This window comes from Prunus avium, chromosome 7 (genome assembly GCF_965620075.1).
Source record: "Prunus avium chromosome 7, drPruAviu1.hap1.1, whole genome shotgun sequence".
NCBI classification, from domain to species: Eukaryota; Viridiplantae; Streptophyta; class Magnoliopsida; order Rosales; family Rosaceae; genus Prunus; species Prunus avium.
Genome location: NC_142290.1, coordinates 4,581,812 through 4,604,821, shown reverse-complemented (window position 1 = coordinate 4,604,821; position 23,010 = coordinate 4,581,812). Strand labels below are relative to the sequence as shown.

Genomic DNA, 23,010 nt, shown 5'->3' with positions numbered 1-23,010 from the left:
TATTAATTTGGAATTTGGAATTGTCCAGAGGTGTGGTTGAAGAATTAATTATGAATAGCTAGTTTCATGAAAAACGTATCTATATAATAACCTGTCTCGTTTCTATTCTGATCAACAAATCTTCACTCTCACTCCCTCTCAATCTCTGTCTCGCTCTCTATTTCTTTCAACTCTTTGCCTGCTACAATTTAGATATGGGAGGAGGAAAGCAAGCTACTGCCTCCAAGAGAAAACCAAGTACTGCAATTTTAAATGGTGAAGGCTCAGTTGCACTGGTTCCGGTACCAGAAGATGCGGTACCTATCAACTGTGCTCCTATTGTGTCATCCTACAACGACAAAATCCGTCCCCTGCTCGATGCGGTTGACAAGCTCCGTAACTTGATGGTAATGGATGAAGGCATTCAGCTCCCCACAATTGTGGTGGTTGGGGACCAATCATCTGGAAAATCCAGTGTCCTCGAATCTTTGGCTGGCATCAGCCTCCCTCGGGGTCAAGGTATCTGCACGAGGGTACCTCTGATAATGAGGCTGCAGCACCACTCAAGCCCTCAGCCAGAGCTTTCCTTGGAGTACAATGGCACAATTGATAGTACTGATGAAGACAACATCTGTGACGATATTGTTAAGGCAACTAATTCTATTGCAGGGGGAGGGAAGGGAATTTCTAACACCCCATTGACGCTGTTAGTGAAGAAAAATGGTGTTCCCGATTTGACTATGGTGGATTTGCCTGGGATCACTAGGGTCCCAGTTCATGGTCAGCCTGAAAATATTTATGACCAGATCAAAGACATGATCATGGAGTATATAAAGCCAGAGGAGAGTATCATTCTGAATGTGTTGTCTGCCAGTGTCGATTTTGCCACCTGTGAATCGATTAGGATGTCGCAGAGTGTGGATAAGACTGGTGAAAGGACGCTGGCTGTGGTTACAAAAGCTGATAAGGCACCTGAGGGACTGCTCGAGAAGGTCACGGGAGATGATGTCAACATCGGACTTGGTTATGTCTGTGTGAGGAACCGCATTGGAGATGAAACATATGAGGAGGCACGGGCCATTGCTCATGAACTATTTCAGTGTCATCCTCTTCTGTCGAAGATCGACAAATCTATTGTCGGTATTCCTGTTTTGGCGCAAAAGTTGGTGCAAATTCAAGCTAACAGCATAGCAAGAAACTTGCCGGAAATAGTGAAGAAGATCAATGAAAAGCTGAATTACTCCCTTTCTGAACTGAATAAAATGCCGAAGAATCTTTCCTCTGTTGCTGAGGCCATGACAGCTTTCATGCAGATCATTGGTTTGGCCAAAGAATCTCTTAGGAAGATTCTTCTGAGAGGGGAATTTGAAGAGTACTCTGAAGACAGGCGCATGCATTGCACTGCTAGATTGGTTGAGATGCTCAATCAGTACTCAGATGCACTTCACAAATGTGATGAAAGTGACCCGAAGAATAACTTCTTGGTTGAAAAGATCAAGGTATTGGAGGAAGTGAAAGGTATAGGTCTTCCGAATTTTCTTCCTCGCAATGCTTTTCTCACTATCTTGCAGGGAAAGGTGAGGGGAATTTCGAGCATACCAATTGGGTTTGTGGAGCAGTTTTGGACTTACATTGAGGAAGTGGTTATTTCTGTGTTGACGAGGCATTCGGATAATTATTATCAGCTTCAACTATATGCGAGGCGAGCTGGACATAATCTGATGGCCAGGATGAAAGAAAGGTCGATAAAGTGGATTATTGAAATTGTGGACATGGAGAAGCTTACGGATTATACATGTGATCTGGAGTATGTTTCTGAATGGAACAGGCTAATGTCTCAACAGAGTGCTTTCATAGATGGGGTGTTAAATGATGAGAAACGGCCTTCTGTTGTAGCTATAGAAGGTATTGGGGAGGTGGAAGTTGGTGTTTTGAGGCAGTTCCCTAAAGTGTTAGGTCAAGCTTTTGATCTGAAAATGAGGATGACTGCTTATTGGAAGGTTGTTTTGAGGAGGTTTGTTGACTGTATGGCGCTGCATTTGCAGCTGTCTGTATCCAACCTGGTGAACAAGGAAATGGAAGCTGAGATTGTTAATGAGTTGATGGGTCCTTACGGTGGTGGCATTGAGAAAATGTTAGAGGAGTCGCCTGCTGTTGCGGTGAAGCGTGAGAAACTGAATAAGAGTATCAAGAAGTTGAGAGACTCCAAGGAGGTTGTGGCGAAGATCATGGACAGCTTCATTTGTTATGTCGATTAAACAGCATTCCAAACTTTTGGGGTACAAGTGGTCTATTAAAATTAAAGATGGAAGTTTGTTTGTCCCTTGTTGTGGTTTTTCGTTTCTGATTTTATTTTCGTGGGATTTTGTTTCCGTTTTGTTATAAGTGTCGATTGTTGTGGTTTGTACTTTTTAAGTTTAGTATTTTCAATGAATTTGAAATGTTCATTTCCTCCTACTGTCAAGCTGATCGGTTCATAATTGTATATCATTTTGTACCCTTCTAGCTTATGATTTGGTTATGTTATTGAGTTAAACTTGTGCTTTTAATTCATTTTCTATTTTGATAAGTCCATAATTTCATACACTTGCATGCCTTCTTTACTTAGTGATTTTGCTTAGTTTCTCTTTATTTTGAGTCACTTACCTATGTTTGTGTGTTTTGTAGGTTAAGATAGCAAGAGATAAAATTTGATGCAATCCATGCATGTTAATGGCTGATTGGCATATGAGGAATATGAGCTTAAAGACAAACACATTTTGGCTACAACCCCTTTCCAGCCCAATTTCGTAGGTCAACTTCTTGGCCTTGGATCAGCATGCTATGGGGCTCGAATGAGGTGAAGATCTTCATGAAACATGTTCCAATGGGTGTCTACTACAACATATCCAAATTTCAGCCCAATTGGACATTTGTGGAGTGCTCAGCCCGTCCAACACCCAACCTTGCTCAGCAGGATTTGCAGCTGCCAGCTTTGAGCCTTATCTCCTCCTTTAAGCCATGTGCCTCACCCATGCTGCAACTGACTTTGGATCCAACATAATGAGTGAAGTGGGGAGGCATTCCAGCTATGAAATTCTAAAGGAGCAAGTTGGTACATGCTGGAGTTATTATAGAGAAAGCATGTGCATGCATGTAAAGCAAAGAAATAAAATGAAGTCAATTCCAGTCTCTGTTCGGCTGCCAACTTGCAAGGCCCAAAACACACACTTCTATTACTCCGATGGGAATACTTTCTTCATAGAAGTTGTTCCAATGGGTGTCTAGTATAACATATCCAAATTTGAGCACCATTGGATACGTTTTGAAACCTCTGGCCTTCCTACACCAAGACTGGTTCAGAAAACTCGTTTTTCAGCAACCAAAAGGCAACCACATGGGTTGGCAACCAAAAGGCAACCACATGGGTTGGCAGCAAAGGCAGCCACATCTGATCACCTTTGAACCCATGTGAAGATGCTTGAGGTGCAGCAGCAAAAGATGAAGGATGGTGTGGGAATCCATCATGATGTTCCTCCCTCTTAGCCCTATAAATAGAGAAGCCTTCAAGCTTCAAAACACACCCCAAGGGGGGGAGCTCTCAAACACTTCTCTAGAGCTCCCTTCCCTTCTCTCCCTCAAATTCTCTTAGTTTCCTTTCTAGTTTTCAATTGTTGTAATGAAATATTTGTGCTGAAATTCTCCTTAAGTTTTTCAAGTTCTACTTTACTTTTATTTGTAATGTACATTCTTTCTTAAGTATTCAAGTTTAATTAGTTTCCAAGTTTCAATTATGATTTTTGTTCTTATTCATTATGCTTATAAGTTAATATGCTAGTTTGAATGATTGATCACCATTTAGGCTTGCAAGTTAGCTATCTTGGTTTGAATTAAGAGTAGACACCATGCTTTAATTCGAATTGAACTATGGATAGGAAGAGTATGTATGGACATTCGACAACAGGGATTAGATACATACTTGGTTGTTTAAAATGTTCTTCTATACTTAATGGGTTCCTAATGCTTAGTTTTAGGTTAGACAACAAATGATCAAATTAGGGAATTAGGAACACAAGGTTTTGACCAAACACCATGGCTTAATCATACTTTAGCTAGAATCAATCCATTAATCTAATTGAACTTGGGAACTTATTTGCTTGAGTTATTTCTTTTTTTTCTTGTTTTATTTATTTTCTTTTTTTCATTTCTATTTTGTGTAGGGGAAACAAATTGGATCATTCAATCACCAATCCTCGTGGGATCGACCTCGCACTTACATATGCTATACTACCAAACGGCTCGTGCACTTGCGAGTATCACAAGTTGAGGATGCAGTTGAAACCATTTTGGTGCAGCTGAATCGAAGCAACAAGTTTTTGGCGCCGTTGCCGGGGATCGGTAACATTGTTTGATTCTATTTGCCTTTCCTACTTTATTTTATTTTTTTTTCTTAACTGCACAATTTCTTGTTTTAAAGTTAATGACGTTAATGGACAAGTTGTGTTTGTAGTCCAACAGAAAAGGACAATTGCCCAACAAGCAAGAGAACTGGGTTTAAGTCCCAGCTTACACAACCCATTGGTGCTTGTTGCTTTGAAGCATGGAATTGGATGGTGTTGATTTTCCTTTTTATTTTAGCTTTTATTTCCTAATCCTTTTAATTCCATTTCAAGTCTGTGTGTTTGTTTTAGCAATTTATGATAGCTTAATAAAAATGGAGAGAGATGGCAACTTCAATCATAAAAATGGGAAGTGTGGAGCAATGGGAGAAGTCGACCTCCAAGTGCATCCATGCTCGACCTAATCGCCTCAAGGGGAGCATTTCAATCCTTTCTCTTCTTTGAATTATGTTTATTTCTGTTATTGTTTTTGCCTTTTGGTCCGCGTTGGGTTCTTTATTTTTCTGTGCTGAATCCAACCATATAAAGAACGTGAAATTTGGACTTGCGGTTGGAAAGTTATGGCCTAAAAACTGAACACAGGTCGAAGCTGAAAAACAGAGAAACGAATCTGTCCAAATGGTGATAAATAGGTGATAGAAAGTGCTGTTTGTGTTTTTCTTTGGTTTCTTGGTTTGTTTCTTTTAGTACAACAATTTATTTCGTTTGTTTGAGTTTGTTTAGAGTACTCAGTTCATTTTCATTTATGGTTTGTTGTTTCATTTTATCTTAATTTGTTTTTGTTTTTTTTTTATCTTAAAAATTTTAAAAAGATTTTTCATATGAGCTGACTTATGGTAACCCCAGTGAGCACTTCCGTCAATACAGTGTCTAGGAGTTCTTTAGGCGACACCTTCGGTGTCTAAGAAGTTTGGGTTTTAAGCGGGACCATTGTGACCCCTCCAACCTTCCCGGATCCCCTGGCTGTGTTTTCTGAGGCCCTTAACTGGTCATCCGTGAGTTGCTTGTATATTCGTGTGTTTTTAAATTAAGTTTTTTTTATATTTTCTTTGTTATCTTTTCTGTTGAGTATTTGTTTTTGTTTTTGTTTTGTTAAGTTAGTTTATGTATTTTATTTACGTGGTATGGTTAGTTAGTTTATTTCTGAGTGTTAAAACACATTTTTATTTTATTTCAAACTCTGCATTAAAAACAAAAACAAAAAAAAAAACTAAAACAAAAACAAAAACAAAAAAAACAAAAACAAAAACAAAACAAAAACTTCTTCTTCTTCTTCATCTTCTTTATCTTCATCTTCATCATCATCATGGCTTGCCTCTATTGTCTCGCACTTGTAGAATCTGCAGCAGCTCTACATGGTCCTCATTCTTTCTCTGCAGTGCTTCCACATGCTGATTGGCACAGTAAAGCCGCTTCTGCAAATCTGCCACCATAGCCTTCAAGGAAGCCACTTCCTCGTTCAGCGCTGTGCACTCCCGCATCCTCGCCAGTAATCGCATGCCCAAATTGGTAGCCGAGACCGCATGGAGCACAGATAAAGAGTGGGACTCATCCACTGCCATCTTGTCAGACCTACGTGCCACATGCAGATGATCTGCCGGTGTGAGTATACTGCCAATCATGCCACCGAGCAGCACTGCTCTGTTCGGCATTGCCTCAGCAAAGTTCGGTATTGCCTCAGCAAAGTTTGAGGCCGTGCCGTGATGATATGTGGAGTTTGGGAAGACAGGAGTTGGAGAAGCCCTTGTCTGGGCATTCGGTGGTGCAAGTGAGAGCTCAAGGTTTAGATCATCAAGATGACTACATGAGGATGCCATTTGTTTTGCTTCTGAATTTTTTGATGTTTTTCCTTGAGTTTGCAGGAAGAAATGCTGGGTATCATCCGCTTGCAGAGGTGTGGTTTAAATAGACATATGCTGATGAGAGAGAGCCAACACCATTTCGGATTTCCCGGGCATGCTCGACCTAATCGCTTCAAGGGGGAGCACATTAACTTTCACTTTACTTTTCTTTTTTCCGTGTTTTCTGGTGTTTTGTGTTTTTGCCCGTTACTTTCATTTTCTAGAGCTTTGTGTTTTTGCTTTTCCCTTTCGGCTATCATCTTTATTTTATTTTAGTTAGGGAACTGTGCTTTCTTTTCCGTTTTCTTTTTCCTTCTGCAACTTTACTTTTATTTCCGAAATAAAATAACGAAATTACAAAAACAACAAAATAAAATAAAAACAACAATAATGCAGTAGGAAATCATTTCTTCACAGTGCTCGGTGTCTCGACCATTGGAGCTTTGAGTTTGGCCCTCTGGCTGTCCTCTTCCTGGGCTTCATGCACAGCCTCTTGGGGCTCACCACTTGAGCTCCCAAAGATCGCAATCTTAGCTTGAGCGTAACTACTCTCACGATCTGCTTGCTTGCGTTTACCCGGTCGGTCTAGGTCCTCCAGCTGTTTTCGCATGTCGCGAGAGTACAACTCTACCATTTTTAATAGGTTTTTATTCTCGTCCCGCAATACTTCTAGCTGGTGTCGATTCACCTCCACTATTCTTGCCCTCTCCCTTTTCAAGCTTTTTATAACACTCTGGCACTCTTCAACCATACTTCGCTCCGCCGCCAACTGACCTTTTAGCACCTCTACCTCATGGGACTTCGCAAGTAGGCGATGACCCAAACTTGCGACTGTTGCCGTACTCTGCACGCTCAGTGCTAGGGCATCGCTCACGACCCGGTTGTCATCTCTTGTCCCAAACACACGTATATCTTTAGGAGTCACTAAATTTCTAGCCACTCCAATGGCAACATCGTTGTCCAGGAGTATTGAGTCAGTTACTGTCACAGGCCCCCGTGCGGAAGCAAAGTAGGGCATCCATACTGGTGCCGCTGCTTGGCCTCGTGTTTGAGTCGGTGGAGCTAGGTTGAGATCCAACGAAAAAGGGTAGGAAGAGGCCATTTGATTTCTCACTCTTTGTTCTTCTTTCTTTTCTCTTTTGTGTGTTTCTGAGTTTGTGTTTTTCACCCTTTCTTTTTACCTTTTATAGACTTAGTCTGCTAAACCCTAGCCGTTGCAGTTCTGAGTTCTGTGCGGCCCTTACGGCTTATCTCTATTTGTCGCCGCACCCATTTCCCAACCTCCCCTTAATTGCATTTTCACCTTTCACAACCTTCAAAGTGAAAAAGTCGTCCCGCTTCACCCAAGAGGCCAATAATTCTGGCTTGGGGGATGTGAAAGCGGCCTCTGCGCGCCGACACGTCCCTCACCTCTTTTGCCCGTGACTTCCCAGGAACCGAGGCATTAGGGACCACATTTTCTCTTTTCAGAAATCCCGCCTTTGCGCTCCCAATTCACGTTTCTTCTTAAAAATAAAAAAATAAAAAAAAAAAAATGTGTGGGCTTCGGATTTCATTGTGGGTCGGGTTTTCACCGTTGTTTAGGTTTCAAAGTGAGTTAATTTTCTTTTGGGTTGGGCTTTCAATCGTTTGGGTTTTGGTTTGCGTAAGACTGTTTGTTTAGGGCTTTCTGTTTCGAGTGTTTTACTGTTTCGTTTCTTTTGTTTGTTTGTTTTGTAATTTTTATTTTGTAATTATTTTGTTTTTGTATTTTAACTCTTGTGTGTTTTGTGATTTTTTATTGCTTTAATACCTTCATTTGTTATTTTTGACATTGCTTGTGCCTAAATTTTAAACATTGAGGACAATGTTCATTTCTAGGTTTGGGGGTATTGGAGTTTAACTTGTAAATTTGGTTTTTCCTTAATTTAAATTTTTTTTTATTTGCTTGTTTTTATTTTTATTTTATTTTGTTTAAGTCTTGCTTTTATTTTTTATTTTTATTTTGAGTCTTGTTTTATTTTGATTTTATTTCACTTTCCGAACACATTTGATGAGATTGTGATAAATGTTTGCATGACTTAAATGAAAATTGAATTTTATTTATTTTTTATTATTATTTTTTATTGTAAAAAAAATAAAAAATAAAAAATTAATTAATTTGGCATCGTTCTAGCATGATATGTTCGAAACCTTCTTTGCACTTACCATTTGTTTCATAATTTTCCAATTAAAGGATTTGCATGACCCAAAGAATTGTATCAAGCATAAATTAGACTTACATAACCATATAATGTGAGCTTTTGAGCCTTGTGCTTCATTTCATGAGTGTTATACACATATTCTTATTTTCTTGTCATCAAAGTTGTTGTTTGATCTCATTATTCATTGATTTGGTTGAACACTTAAAAGTCATTCATTCTTATGCAATTTGATTTCATGACATTTAAGAAGTGATATTAAGGCCCTCTTTGGATCGTTTGTGCCTTTCAAGCTAACCTTATGCATGCTTAAGCATGATTTTCCATTGTTAACCATTTTGAGCCTACATGTAAACCTTTTCTTTCATTTTACCAATTATATCTCCTCACCTTAGCCCGAAAAACAAATATTTACCTTTCTAAGGAACTCATGAGCTCTAATTCGGATGTGTTTTTCATGCTAAGTTTGGGAAGGGATATTACATAAAGAAAAAAAAAAAAAAAAAAGTTGTGATTAAGTGGTGGTTGATTAAAAATTCATTTTTGGGCCTTCAAAATAATTTGGTGTTTGGAAAGGAGTGTAAACCATTGTAAATGAAGGTATAAGGAGTTTTGATCATGTAAAAGAAAAAATCTAATAGTGATGATTCGAAGTCTTGTAAACAATTTTATTTTATGCTCTTACATTGTGAGTTCCTTGGACTTTGTATTATCCATACCTTTCATTTCTCACTCACCTTACACCCTTGGCCCCATTACAACCTATAATAAAGACCTAAATTGATCTTAAATGTCATATGGTTGAATTGCAAGCATTTTCTTACTTTTAAGTGTTTGGCATCCTTCTTGAGATCATATTAATGCAAGTTCTTCATCTTCCTATTTTGAGTTAAGTCCTTTATGGTTTAACTCTAATCTCATGTTTATAACTGAGTGATGCATTGTAGCCCTCTTTTGAGTGATTCATTTGTGAGAGGACAACTTTGGTGAGATTTGAAGTTGAACTTGTGCTTTGTATGATTTTTGAAATTGTGTAAAAACTAAGATTGGGGAATTTGTTGCATTTGGCTATCACACTACTACACTTTGAGCATGTTGTGTTTTGAACTTTGCCGCCTTGTAAATATTATCTAAAATTGAGCTTTTATTGTTAAAACTTTTGAGTTATGTGCATGAGTCATTTCTCTTCAGAAAATGTTCGGAAAGATTGTTTTGAGTTTACTTTTTATTTTATTTATTTATTTATTTATTTATTTTGGTTTTGTAATTATTTTTATTTTGGTTTTTGTGTTTATTTTATTTTGCTTAAGGACTAACAAATCTAATAAGTTTTCTAACCACCTTGTTTTGTAGAGTTAGTAAAACGTTTGTGGGTATCGTTTCTGTTAAACCCTCAGGAGACACAACTCCTCCTACTAGGGATGCCTAGAGGTTTAAAGGCTTGTTGCATACGCTCAATGCAATCGAGTTACCTACAAAAGTGGTCTAGTTAACTTCTTGTTTTGTTTTTAACTTTGTTTTGTGTTGTTTTGCTCGAGGACTAGCAAAATCTAGGTTTGGGGGTATTTGATCGGTTCATAATTGTATATCATTTTGTACCCTTCTAGCTTATGATTTGGTTATGTTATTGAGTTAAACTTGTGCTTTTAATTCATTTTCTATTTTGATAAGTCCATAATTTCATACACTTGCATGCCTTCTTTACTTAGTGATTTTGCTTAGTTTCTCTTTATTTTGAGTCACTTACCTATGTTTGTGTGTTTTGTAGGTTAAGATAGCAAGAGATAAAATTTGATGCAATCCATGCATGTTAAGGGCTGATTGGCATATGAGGAATATGAGCTTAAAGACAAACACATTTTGGCTACAACCCCTTTCCAGCCCAATTTCGTAGGTCAACTTCTTGGCCTTGGATCAGCATGCTATGGGGCTCGAATGAGGTGAAGATCTTCATGAAACATGTTCCAATGGGTGTCTACTACAACATATCCAAATTTCAGCCCAATTGGACATTTGTGGAGTGCTCAGCCCGTCCAACACCCAACCTTGCTCAGCAGGATTTGCAGCTGCCAGCTTTGAGCCTTATCTCCTCCTTTAAGCCATGTGCCTCACCCATGCTGCAACTGACTTTGGATCCAACATAATGAGTGAAGTGGGGAGGCATTCCAGCTATGAAATTCTAAAGGAGCAAGTTGGTACATGCTGGAGTTATTATAGAGAAAGCATGTGCATGCATGTAAAGCAAAGAAATAAAATGAAGTCAATTCCAGTCTCTGTTCGGCTGCCAACTTGCAAGGCCCAAAACACACACTTCTATTACTCCGATGGGAATACTTTCTTCATAGAAGTTGTTCCAATGGGTGTCTAGTATAACATATCCAAATTTGAGCACCATTGGATACGTTTTGAAACCTCTGGCCTTCCTACACCAAGACTGGTTCAGAAAACTCGTTTTTCAGCAACCAAAAGGCAACCACATGGGTTGGCAACCAAAAGGCAACCACATGGGTTGGCAGCAAAGGCAGCCACATCTGATCACCTTTGAACCCATGTGAAGATGCTTGAGGTGCAGCAGCAAAAGATGAAGGATGGTGTGGGAATCCATCATGATGTTCCTCCCTCTTAGCCCTATAAATAGAGAAGCCTTCAAGCTTCAAAACACACCCCAAGGGGGGGAGCTCTCAAACACTTCTCTAGAGCTCCCTTCCCTTCTCTCCCTCAAATTCTCTTAGTTTCCTTTCTAGTTTTCAATTGTTGTAATGAAATATTTGTGCTGAAATTCTCCTTAAGTTTTTCAAGTTCTACTTTACTTTTATTTGTAATGTACATTCTTTCTTAAGTATTCAAGTTTAATTAGTTTCCAAGTTTCAATTATGATTTTTGTTCTTATTCATTATGCTTATAAGTTAATATGCTAGTTTGAATGATTGATCACCATTTAGGCTTGCATGTTAGCTATCTTGGTTTGAATTAAGAGTAGACACCATGCTTTAATTCGAATTGAACTATGGATAGGAAGAGTATGTATGGACATTCGACAACAGGGATTAGATACATACTTGGTTGTTTAAAATGTTCTTCTATGCTTAATGGGTTCCTAATGCTTAGTTTTAGGTTAGACAACAAATGATCAAATTAGGGAATTAGGAACACAAGGTTTTGACCAAACACCATGGCTTAATCATACTTTAGCTAGAATCAATCCATTAATCTAATTGAACTTGGGAACTTATTTGCTTGAGTTATTTCTTTTTTTTCTTGTTTTATTTATTTTCTTTTTTTCATTTCTATTTTGTGTAGGGGAAACAAATTGGATCATTCAATCACCAATCCTCGCGGGATCGACCTCGCACTTACATATGCTATACTACCAAACGGCTCGTGCACTTGCGAGTATCACAAGTTGAGGATGCAGTTGAAACCATTTTGGTGCAGCTGAATCGAAGCAACACAAGCCAGACTTGTTGCCTCTCATATTTTCTGCTTTCATTACCATCTGCTAAATAAACTTCTTATTGTGTTTTCGGCTTTCTGTGTTTTCTACTATGTTAGTTAACAGCAGTTATGAAGAAATCTAATTCGGAATATTATTTTCGTTTTCGATTTGTTACTGTTTGATCTAGACTTATTCAGTAATCTATTCATGCTAAGTTACATGAAGTTTTCTGCCAAAACAAAAAAAAAGGTCATGTCACAAAATAGATTGAAGTAGAGGCAATTTCTCCAAATAAACTGGATTTTCTAGTGTTTCCTAAATTTATACACTTGGGATTTGGATGGAATGAAACAAAACAAAACAAAACAGCATTCCCTTGTAACATTTATTTCTGGAGCTTCTCTTCTGCTGCTGCTTATTTTTATTTTTATTTTTATTTTTTAGAGTTTGCTCAAGAAAATATGAGGAACAAACATGAAAAATAAGAACATACAGCCTCTACAAGGTGTTGGCAGGCCGAGACTGCGTTCTTCCACCCTTTTTCATCTGTTATTGCCAAAGTTATATGAAGGAAAAGAAAATTGTTTAATTCTGGTACTCGAACCTTATTGTTAGAGAAAATGGAAACCAACTTGATCGGGATGCCGTCTATTTGCAATTAAAAGCTACTGTTTTGTTTTGCATTTGTTCTGGCGAACCAAGACTCTTCCTCATTTTTCATGTTCTTTATATCTACCTCTTTTGATGCATTTTTACGTTTGAAGTCATAATTTGGTCAAGTTTTGTTCAATTGCTGCACAAATATTCATATAGAGATGTTCACTGGCTGTGCTTTACATAGGTTCTTTAATATGCAATGTGGTGTTTCGTGGAAAGAAAAAAAATAAATGTATGACCGAGCATGGATGATGCCACCTGATTGATCCACGACACTTTTTTTCTTCTTCTCTATTTTCACTTTGATGGTCTATTTAAGTGAGTTTTTGGCCATATTTGTGAAAGTAGTCGTAAAAACTTAACATCATTAATTAGATATCATGTCAAACTTAACTTAGAGCATCTCCGATGCAAATATTTAAACTGAGGATGTAAATTGCACTTTTACATCTCCGGTGGCATCATGAATCATGATTGAAATATTCCAAGATGTAAAACCATTTTGCTCCAGTAGGAAATGTAAAATCTTGGGATGCTAAATATGCATTTTTTTCCTAAATTTTACATTCTCTCGTTGGAGAGGTGAAATGTCAAAAAGTGTATTTGATTTTTTTTTTTAGAATTTTTTAACAACTTAATTAGACAAAGGGAATGAAGAATGATGTGGATATCCAAAGTATGAACAAAAATGTAGATATATTAGGAGAAAATCAACAAAAATATGAATCTAATATGGTGATTGGGATTAAATTTGGAGTGTAATTTAGACCTTTGATTTTTTTTTACCGTTGGATTTAATTAATGTTATGTTTAATTTGAATTTAAAACTAATTATTAATTCGACCATTAGATTGAAGTAAAAATTAAAAAATTGGGAATCGTTGATTGTATAGTTGTTAGAGCACTTCCATCCCAAAGGGTAAGGGCAAGGCAAGGTATGTCACTATTCATGTGAATAGTGGCAGCCCTTGCATATTGTGTTTCCACCCTTATGGACAAGGGCAAGGGCAATTACTTAATTTATTTTCTATTTTTTATACTTAAACGATTAATTTTGATAAGATTTTCGATTGCCACGTAACTATTTATTATAAAATTCTCATCTAAAATTTTAGATAACATTTTTGGATAAGATTTTCGGTTGCCACGTGTCTATATTTATTGTAACATTCAGATCTCAAATTTCAGATTAAGATTTTTGGATAAGATTCTCAATTGACACGTGTCGATATTTATTATAAAATTCTAATCTCATATTTTAGATAAGATTTTCACCCTCCAAAATTGCGCCACATGTCATCTCTATCTTCTAAATCCCTCTTTAAAACTACACCCTCAACTCAGACCTCTCACACCATATCTTCTCTATCCCTTCATTCCTCAGATTTTACAAAACACATTCTACTCTCAATAGCTAACCTGAGGAGGGTGTTGGAGAGACAACATCAAGAAGATGAAGAAATCAAGCGCAGATGTGCTAAAGAAGATCATAAGTTGGATGAAGAAGAGGATGAAGTTGTTTTAGCGGTGGGTATGCTCAATCAATTAAGGCAACACCACCATGGTCGTGTCCCGAACATGATCTATAGGCACTCTCGGGGTAAGAATCTATTGAAAGATTACTTTATCCCAAATTCGTTGTATTCTATTTCTGATTTTCAAGGGAGATATAGAATGCAGCCCCATTTGTTCAAAAAAATCATGCATGATGTCTGCAATTACGACGCATACTCCGTTCAGAAGTATGATGCTATTGGGGTTTTGGGTCTTCTTCCGAAGCAAAAACTTACAGCTATTTTACGGATGCTTGCGTATGGGGTATCTGCAAACCAGGTGGATGAGATTACTAGGATGTGGAAGTCAACTATCCTAGAGTGCTTGGTCAGATTCTGTGATGCAATAGAAACTGTCTACACAAGGGATTACCTCCGCAACCTAAACCTAAGGACCTCCAAAGGCTTCTATAAAAATTCGAGGCTCAAGGTTTCCCAATCATGATTGAAAGCATCGACTGCATGCACTAGCAGTGGAAGAATTGCCCAATTGCTTGGCAAGGAGATTATGGGAACAAGAAGGGCCAAAAAAGTATAATTCTAGAGGCTGTTGCATCATTCGATACCTAGGTTTGGCATGCCCCTTTTAGAGTTGCCGGATCTTAAAACGACATCAACGTGCTTGGTCAATCCCCAGTATTCAACGATGTCTTGAGAGGTCATTCCCCCCAAATCCCATATCAAATCAACAATACCGTATACTCGGGTGGGTATTGCTTAGCCGATGGAATTTATTCGAGGTGGATGACATTCATCAAAACAAGTCTGAATCCCCAATTAGAGAAGGGAAAAAGCTTTGCTGCCTTTCAAGAGGGTTATAGGAAAGATGTGGAAATGTGTTTTGATATCCTACAATGACAGGATCGGACTCGGATTCCCTTTGGAATCCATGCCAAATCCTGCTTCCCTTCTAACACCCATAGGATCTCGGACCCATTTACTAAACTAAACTGTTTTTCCCATGTACCGCCACACGTGCCGGCAGCACATAGGTGTCTTGAGTAATTTCCAGCGATCGAAAAAATCCCAAACTGTCAATCAATATCCATACATATGGAACCAACACACCAGGGGGGACAAATTTTGGTCTTAAACCACAGCCAAAACATGGCCGAAACAGGGTCAATCGAGCACGAACTCGTGAGGGTTTTTGGCCGGAATTTCTCGGCCTTGATACAGCGATTATGGCAACAAATGATGTCGCGGACCTTAGGGGAAAGACTAAGGGAGAGAAGAGCTACCTTTTCTAGGTGGTGGCGCAGCCTGAAGTCACCAGAGTTGTCACCGGCGAAGAGGATAGGTTTTGGGTGATTTTCTCCTTCGATACGGGTGGCATTCTACGTGTTTTCCGACTACGATAGGGGGTGGGATGAGACAAGGGGGTGGAGGCAAGTCGATCGGGACCGGTCTCGTGGCCTGAGTTGGCCGGACAACAACGATCGTCGCTTGCACAGTGACGAGTTAGGGTTTGTCGCGAGGGAGGGGAGAGAGAGAGAGAGAGAGAGAGAGAACGCATGAAGGTTTTGGGGGGCAAAACCGGGTTTCTGAGTTTTAAAGCAATAATTTTTTTCTAAAAGACCAAACTGCCCTTTTTGTTTTTAGACCCTTATTCAACCGTCAAAACTCAGAATTGAGCGTGCCGCCTGTCCATGAACTCTTATTGACAAGCTCTACGCAACGGAGCAACTCAATCCCTAAAATCCTTTCCAAACTAAAAGTGATCAATTTACCCTTACCCTTAAGGGTAAAAATGTAATTCCTTAATTAAAATTTTAATTTAATATTTATTTTAGGTCAGGATGTTGTATACAAGCTCGTTGGTCAATTATTAGGGGTGCTGCTCGTATGTTTGATGAAGAGGTGCTTTGGAGCATTATGATGACTTGCATCATCTTCCATAACATGATTATGGAGGATGAGTATGATTATGATACCCCAGAGATATTCGAACCCGATCCCATGAACACAAACATTGACAAAAATTTATGAACTGCCCATGGGAGCACATGGACAACCACTGGAGCACGAATCGTTGATTAGGGACGATCAATACAACAATCGTATGATTTATCATTATATGGAAATGCAATCTTCTTATGTTCACGAGTGACGTCAAGTTGACTTGATCGAGCACTTATGGGTGATGAAAGGCAATCACTATGGATGAAGTCAAGTTTAATTCTTTGTTTGGAATTATGGTTTGTTTTAAACTATAGTTTGTTTTTAATTAAGCTTTGTTTTGTGTGTGGTTGGTAATGAATTAAGGTTTGTTTTGATGTATGAAATGTTTTTAATAAATAGCTATATTATTTAATGCTTTCTTTATTCAATAAAAGAAAAACAATATAACAAATTAATACATATGTCAACTCTTTCAATACAGCCTAATGGTTTTGATCATTTAACCAATCTGTGTTACTAGGTCCATCTTCATGGAAAAGCTTTCTTCTCATAACATCTCTTCTTTTTAGCGTCCAATAGGACTTTGTTTCAGGAGACATATGGCTCGTATCCATGACCATGATTTTCATCTCTCTATCCTCCATGTCTTGTTGTTGTTCCTGCTACCTTTCAATTGTATATGCTTCATATAGTCTCTCTCAATTCTCAGTGCGCTGTTCTTAGTAATTTGCTCCAAAAATTTTGCATATTCAGTGTTCGAAGTGCTCCCTCTCTTGGCCGTTGTTGCCTTTCTCCCAATAGGCATCGGCTCACGTTGAGTCTTGATCCATTGGGGAGTCCAATGGCGAATCGGTTGCCGATGAATCGTGGATCAGCATCTCATTTAACACAACCGTCGGACCAGTGGAAATAATTTTGAATTTCGAACAATTCTTCACAACGTCCCAACATTGGTGATTGATAAAACTTTTTTTGCCTTGGGCAATGGCACTGAACCACATTTGTGCTTGAATAATCTATTTTTAAACAAATGGAAATGCAAGAAAATATTTTTAAAAAAACGTGACATTAAATTGAATAAAATGGCATTTAGAAATATTTTACCTCATCGCCAAGATTTTGACCGCTTCGAATGTTCTCCCTCGCTTTTGCCAACGCATCTCTTCATTTCCCTAACTCTTTATTCAAAAAATTTCACCTACTAGCCAAGGCCATTTCTATACGAGCCGAACCCGATCTTTCACAAAATTCTCCATGATCGAGCAATGACCAACTTTGACCCAACACTCACACAACAAAATATCTTCCACGGTTGTCCACGCGCCTCTGGCTTCAATGGAAGAGGTCATTTGTATTTTTACACAAATGGAATTTAGTAGTAAAAAAATTTGTGTTGAAAGTGAAAAATATTAGAAGGAGATGAATTTGTACGAAGATTTGGTGTGGAAAGTGAATAATATTGGCATGTATTTATAGAAAGAAAGAAAAAATCCAGATTTTTTTGATCTTTTTTACACATTTTTTCGATTTTTTTTCAATTTGTTTAGCCAAAAAATGGACAGCCTTGGATTTGATAAGATTTTTGGATCGGAGGCTCTAGGAGAAGCCACGTGGCTTGTAGCCATTGGTTTCTGGTAGCTGTGGGTCAGCGCAAGAAATCCAGAACGTTTTTACCGTTGACGCGTGCATTCCAAGTGCCAACGGTAAAAATAATTTGAAATTCTTGTGCTAATGCCAGCCTGACGTCAGCAGTCCGAAGGCAAGGAGACATGCCAAATCTCCTCGTGGGCTTGCCCAGGTAGGACCTTGCGCGCTGAAGTCTCCTTTTGGGCCTAGGGGCCCCTCCTGCCTAGGCTAACCCCTAGTGGTGGAAGTGCTCTAATGGTCCACTTTTGGGCAGTAAATCCCTCAGCTTAGCCAGAGGAATGCAACCACATACATAAATATAGGGATCTCTGAACCAATGTGGGGCCCGCAAACTGGAAAAGTTGAGCCCACTTTTTACTCATTTTTGCTCTAACGTGAGGCCCGCAACTTGTATGGACCTCTTTTTAGCTTCTTTTTTTTTTTGGTTCTATTTTTGTTTTGTTCCTTGTTTCATGGTGTTTGCTAGCAGTTTTTTTATAATTAGAATCTCATCCAAATTTTAATTTTTTTAAACAAAATGTTCATTAAAAAGAACTAGCAAAGCATAAATATCTATTAACACAAAATATGTTTACAATAAAAAAAAAATTTAATACTTAAATTACAACATAAAAGTTGTAGAACTTTAAATATAGAGCCTCCATTGTGGGAGAGATATCTTTAGAGCCTGAAAGATTCCATTGGAGCTCCAAATGAGTCTCTATCCACCATTTTTAGAGCCCTATTTAGAGCTTACTATTGGGTTTGCCCTTAGGTGTTTTGAATTGAATTTGTTGACTTAGTGGTGGGCCCCACAACTCATTTTCAATTAGTCAAAAGAGTCCGTAGTGGGGCAAACATGGGCGTAGCCAAGTTGGCTAGAGCGGATGTGCTCCCCACCCTGCACTCGAGTTTAAACCCCCCCTCCCCATAGATTAAATTAGATTAAAATAGAATATCGCTTGTATTAAAAAAAATTAAAATCAGTGGCAGTGCAAGCTTGAAGAAGATGTGAGCGAGTATTGATAAACTCGTGAGTGAGTGGAGCTTTAGCCACTTTAGTTCTCCAACTTTTTCATATGTATTTGTGTCAGTGAGACCCACAAATAGAGACGTAAAAGATAATGTATATCTATGAAATTTTTACACTTTCCGGTGCTATTTAAATTTATATCCTCAAATATTCATTGGAGCTTTAAATTTGTTTTTGAGATGTAAAATGTCCATTTCAAGGCATTTTACATCTCCCTCTAAAAGAGATACTCTTATTTACCGCATTGCTGACAACTTTTCTATAGTACAAATAGTATCATGAGTTTTACTAGACTTACTCAGCCCACTGCTTAGGTATAGCTTTAATTTTGGAGGACTTGAGTCACGCACGAATTTGAAAAGTTTTCTAGTAGTCCTATACATCCCCCTTTCCAGGACACCCACATCACCAACACCAACTTTTTCCCTTAACAATTCTAATTTCTTTTAAAAAGCACTCTAGTCCATCTGCTTCTACTTTAAGGAATCTACTTCTACATTAAGGAATCAATATCCTGCTGCAGGCCCTGAAGAAGTGAGGCAAACAGTGTGAGTTTTAAACGCCAGATTTTTCATGTGCTTGCTTTTGTCTGTTGGAAGGAAACCACATACAATTTGATTGGAAAAATGTTCATTAGATGGGGACCAAAAAAACAAATTTTCAATTAATATATATCATTTATCAAATTTTAGTTAAATAAATGGAAAGTCATCCATTCAAAAGCCAATATAATTTTTCTGCTGGGCTAAGGGACATGCGCTTTGGTCTTTCAACATTTAGCAAACCCAAAGTTGAGTTGGAGAGGAGAGAAGTTTCCTTTTTCATTGAATGAGAAAGCTACAGCTACTCGGAAGAGGGTGGTGGAGAGGAGAGAAGTTTTGGAGAGAATGAGGAAATCACGACATTGGTTTACCAAAGTAAAGCTGATTCCTTTTTTTGCTTTATCAAAGTAAAATTTTCATGTCGTGTATGTGCATAAACTGATAAGTGCATGAAATGAAATGAGCAAACCACAACTTTGGGTTTTCCAAATGTTGAAAACCGAAAGGGGAAGTCGCTTAGCCCAGAAGAATAACACAGAGGCATGGTTGAACATTTATAAATAGCTAGCTAGTTGCATGACAAACATATCTATCTCCCTTCTCTTCTCATCAATAGCTAGCTAGCTTGTCTCATTTCTCTTCTCATCAACACCTCCACTATCTCCCTCTCTCTCTCTATATCTCTCTCTCTTTCTGAACTATTTTCTTGCTACAATTCAGATATGGGAGGAGGAAAGCAAGCTAATCTGTCCATGACAACACCAAATGCTGCAGTTTTGAATGGTGAAGGGTCATTCGCGCTGGTTGAGGTAGAACAAGATGCTGTACCTATCAACTGCGCACCTATTGTGTCATCCTACAATGACAAAATCCGTCCCCTACTTGACGCGGTAGACAAACTCCGTAACTTGATGATAATGGATGAAGGCATTCAGCTCCCAACAATTGTGGTGGTTGGGGACCAGTCATCTGGAAAGTCTAGTGTCCTTGAATCTTTGGCCGGCATCAGCCTCCCACGGGGTCAAGGCATCTGCACAAGGGTACCCCTTATAATGAGGCTGCAGCACCACTCAAGTCCTCTGCCAGAGCTTTCCTTGGAGTACAACGGCAGAACTGATCGTACCGATGAAGACAACGTGACTGATGATATTGTTAAAGCCACTAATTCTATTGCAGGGGGAGGTAAGGGAATTTCTAACACCCCATTGACTCTGTTGGTGAAAAAGAAGGGTGTTCCTGATTTGACTATGGTGGATTTGCCTGGTATTACTAGAGTGCCTATTCATGGGCAGCCTGAAAATATTTATGATCAAATCAAAGATATGATCATGGAATATATAAAGCCAGAAGAGAGTATCATTCTGAATGTGTTGTCTGCCAGTGTCGATTTTGCCACCTGTGAATCGATTAGGATGTCGCAGAGTGTGGATAAGACTGGTGAAAGGACGCTGGCTGTGGTTACAAAAGTTGATAAGGCACCTGAGGGACTGCTCGAGAAGGTCACGGGAGATGATGTCAACATCGGACTTGGTTATGTCTGTGTGAGGAACCGCATTGGAGATGAAACATATGAGGAGGCAAGGGCCATTGCTCATGAACTATTTCAGAGTCATCATCTTCTGTCGAAGATCGACAAATCTATTGTCGGTATTCCAGTTTTGGCGCAAAAGTTGGTGCAAATTCAAGCTAACAGCATAGCAAGAAACTTGCCGGAAATTGTGAAGAAGATTAATGACAAGCTGAATTACTGCCTTTCTGAACTGAATAAAATGCCGAAGAATCTTTCCTCTGTTGCTGAGGCCATGACAGCTTTCATGCAGATCATTGGTTTGGCCAAAGAATCTCTTAGGAAGATTCTTCTGAGAGGAGAATTTGAAGAGTACTCTGAAGACAGACACATGCATTGCACTGCTAGATTGGTTGAAATGCTCAATCAGTACTCAGATGCACTTCACAATTGTGTTCAAAGCGACCCGAAGAATAACTTCTTGTTAGAAGAGATCAAGGCATTGGAGGAAGTGAAAGGTATAGCACTTCCGAATTTTCTTCCTCGCAATGCTTTTCTTACTATCTTGCAGGGAAAAGTGAGCGGAATTTCGAGCATACCAATTGGGTTTGTGGAGCAGGTTTGGACTTACATTGAGGAAGTGGTTATTTCTGTGTTGATGAGGCATTCGGATAATTATTATCAGCTTCAACTATGTGCGAGGCGAGCTGGACACAATCTGATGGCCAAGATGAAAGAAAGGTCGATTAAATGGATGACCGAAATTGTGGATATGGAGAAGCTTACGGATTATACATGTGATCCTGAGTATGTTGCTGAATGGAATAGGCTCATGGCTCACCAGAACGCCTTCATAGAAGGGGTCTTAGGTGACAATGAACGCCCTTCTACTATAACTATAGAAGGTATTGGGGAGGTGGAAGTTGAAGGTCTGAGGCGGTACCCTCTTATGTTACCTCAAGCCTTTGATCTGAAAATGAGGATGGCTGCTTATTGGAAGGTTGTTATGAGGAGGTTTGTTGATTTTATGGCGTTGCATTTGCAGCTGTCTATTTCCAACCTGGTGAACAAGGAGATGGAAGCTGAGATTGTGAATGAGTTGATGGGACCTTACGGTGGCGGGATTGAGAGGATGCTGGAGGAGTCACCGGCGGTAGCAGTGAAGCGTACAAACCTGAATAAGAGCATCAGAAAGCTGAGGGATTCTAAGGAGGTTGTGGCTAAGATTATTGACAGCATCGTTACCCATGGTCATTGACCAGCTTGCCAAGCCTGGAGGGTGCTGCTATATATGGTCTAGTAAAATTAAAGAATGAAGTTTGTTTAAGTATTATTCTATGTAGGTGGTTGTTGGTTTCTGCATTTGAGTGTTTTTTTTTTCCCGTTGTTTAATTTTGTTTTGAGGGTTTTGATTGTGATGCTTCTGGTCCTTATTTAGTTTAATAAACTTGTTTGCAGATCTCTCTCTTCTGTCTTAAGTAAGGTTAGAATATGGTTCCTCTCCTCCAGGTGTGCGTTGATTCGGTTGCCAACCCCTAGTTTTATTACAAAAGGCATCAGTACTATTAGTAGTTGAACCACTTATTAAGGTCGGCATTAGTATTTCACCCCAAAAAAAACAAAAAAGGTCGGCATTAGTACTTAAAAAGAGATGAACTGGGAGAATGCGATCAAGGTCGGCATAAAAGGTAGGCCCATAAGGTGGCTACTTAGGACCCTCGATTCATGTGGCCTCCAAATTTTATCACCCTTATATTATTTATTCGCTTAATTAGTCTAATGTATAAACATAATCATTCTAACCAAATTTTTTTTTTTGGTACAACAACTTTTAGTGTTCTCAAATAATAACGGAGGGATTCGTAGTCATATAATAAATTACCCAACAATTAGAAAAATCCCAAGAATTTCCAAGCTCATTGCTTCACTTCATCAATTAATAAAAATAATAATAATTACACCCACAAAAGTATTGTATATTTAGAGTTCAGTTTTCTTTGTTTTCGATAATTTGAGAAATTGTTTTGGATATAGTATGAATACAAGTATGGTGTTGATGAGGTACAGGAATCTGAGGGCCGACCTGAATGTGAAGCCTAGCAGAAAAACCTACACTGGTACAAGCCTAGCAGAATCATACAAATATATGATATGCATGATATAAAGAATTTATCAAAAAGAAAGAAAAATCTGAAGTTAACAAAACAAGGATTGATGTTTGAAGCCGTCACATAAGTCTATTTCGTGGGTTCTCTGTCTTTTTTCGAGGGCCGAAGCCCCAGAAAACCAGAAAAACCTACACTGGTACAAGCCTAACAGAATCATTAGCCAAGAGAAAAAGAATTTGTATGAATTCGTGGGTTATCTTCGCTTTC

At 38.6% G+C, this 23,010-nt stretch overlaps 2 protein-coding genes and 1 long non-coding RNA gene across 3 annotated transcripts; all 3 read left to right on the top strand.

The window, feature by feature from the left end:
• Window positions 1-194: 194 nt before the first annotated feature.
• On the top strand, window positions 195-2,237 carry LOC110773175 (dynamin-related protein 4C-like). The gene has a single exon (XM_021977675.2). The coding sequence runs from the start codon at window positions 195-197 to the stop codon at window positions 2,235-2,237; it is 2,043 nt and encodes a 680-aa protein (XP_021833367.2).
• Window positions 2,238-8,323: 6,086 nt separating this feature from the next.
• Window positions 8,324-11,984, top strand: LOC148292881 (uncharacterized). The gene is made up of 2 exons (XR_015825797.1): window positions 8,324-11,197; window positions 11,680-11,984. It is a non-coding gene; the product is annotated as an uncharacterized LOC148292881 (long non-coding RNA).
• A 7,583-nt stretch (window positions 11,985-19,567) lies between these two features.
• LOC110773177 (dynamin-related protein 4C) lies at window positions 19,568-22,096 on the top strand. Its single transcript, XM_021977677.2, has one exon. It carries the CDS (start codon window positions 19,851-19,853, stop codon window positions 21,891-21,893), a length of 2,043 nt encoding a protein of 680 aa, XP_021833369.1. The 5' UTR covers window positions 19,568-19,850; the 3' UTR covers window positions 21,894-22,096.
• The last annotated feature ends 914 nt before the right edge of the window (window positions 22,097-23,010 follow it).

Coding starts and splice junctions, on each gene's coding strand:
- LOC110773177 (XM_021977677.2), top strand. CDS start 19,851: ATGGGAGGAGGAAAGCAAGCTAATCTGTCCATGACAACACCAAATGCT.
- LOC110773175 (XM_021977675.2), top strand. CDS start 195: ATGGGAGGAGGAAAGCAAGCTACTGCCTCCAAGAGAAAACCAAGTACT.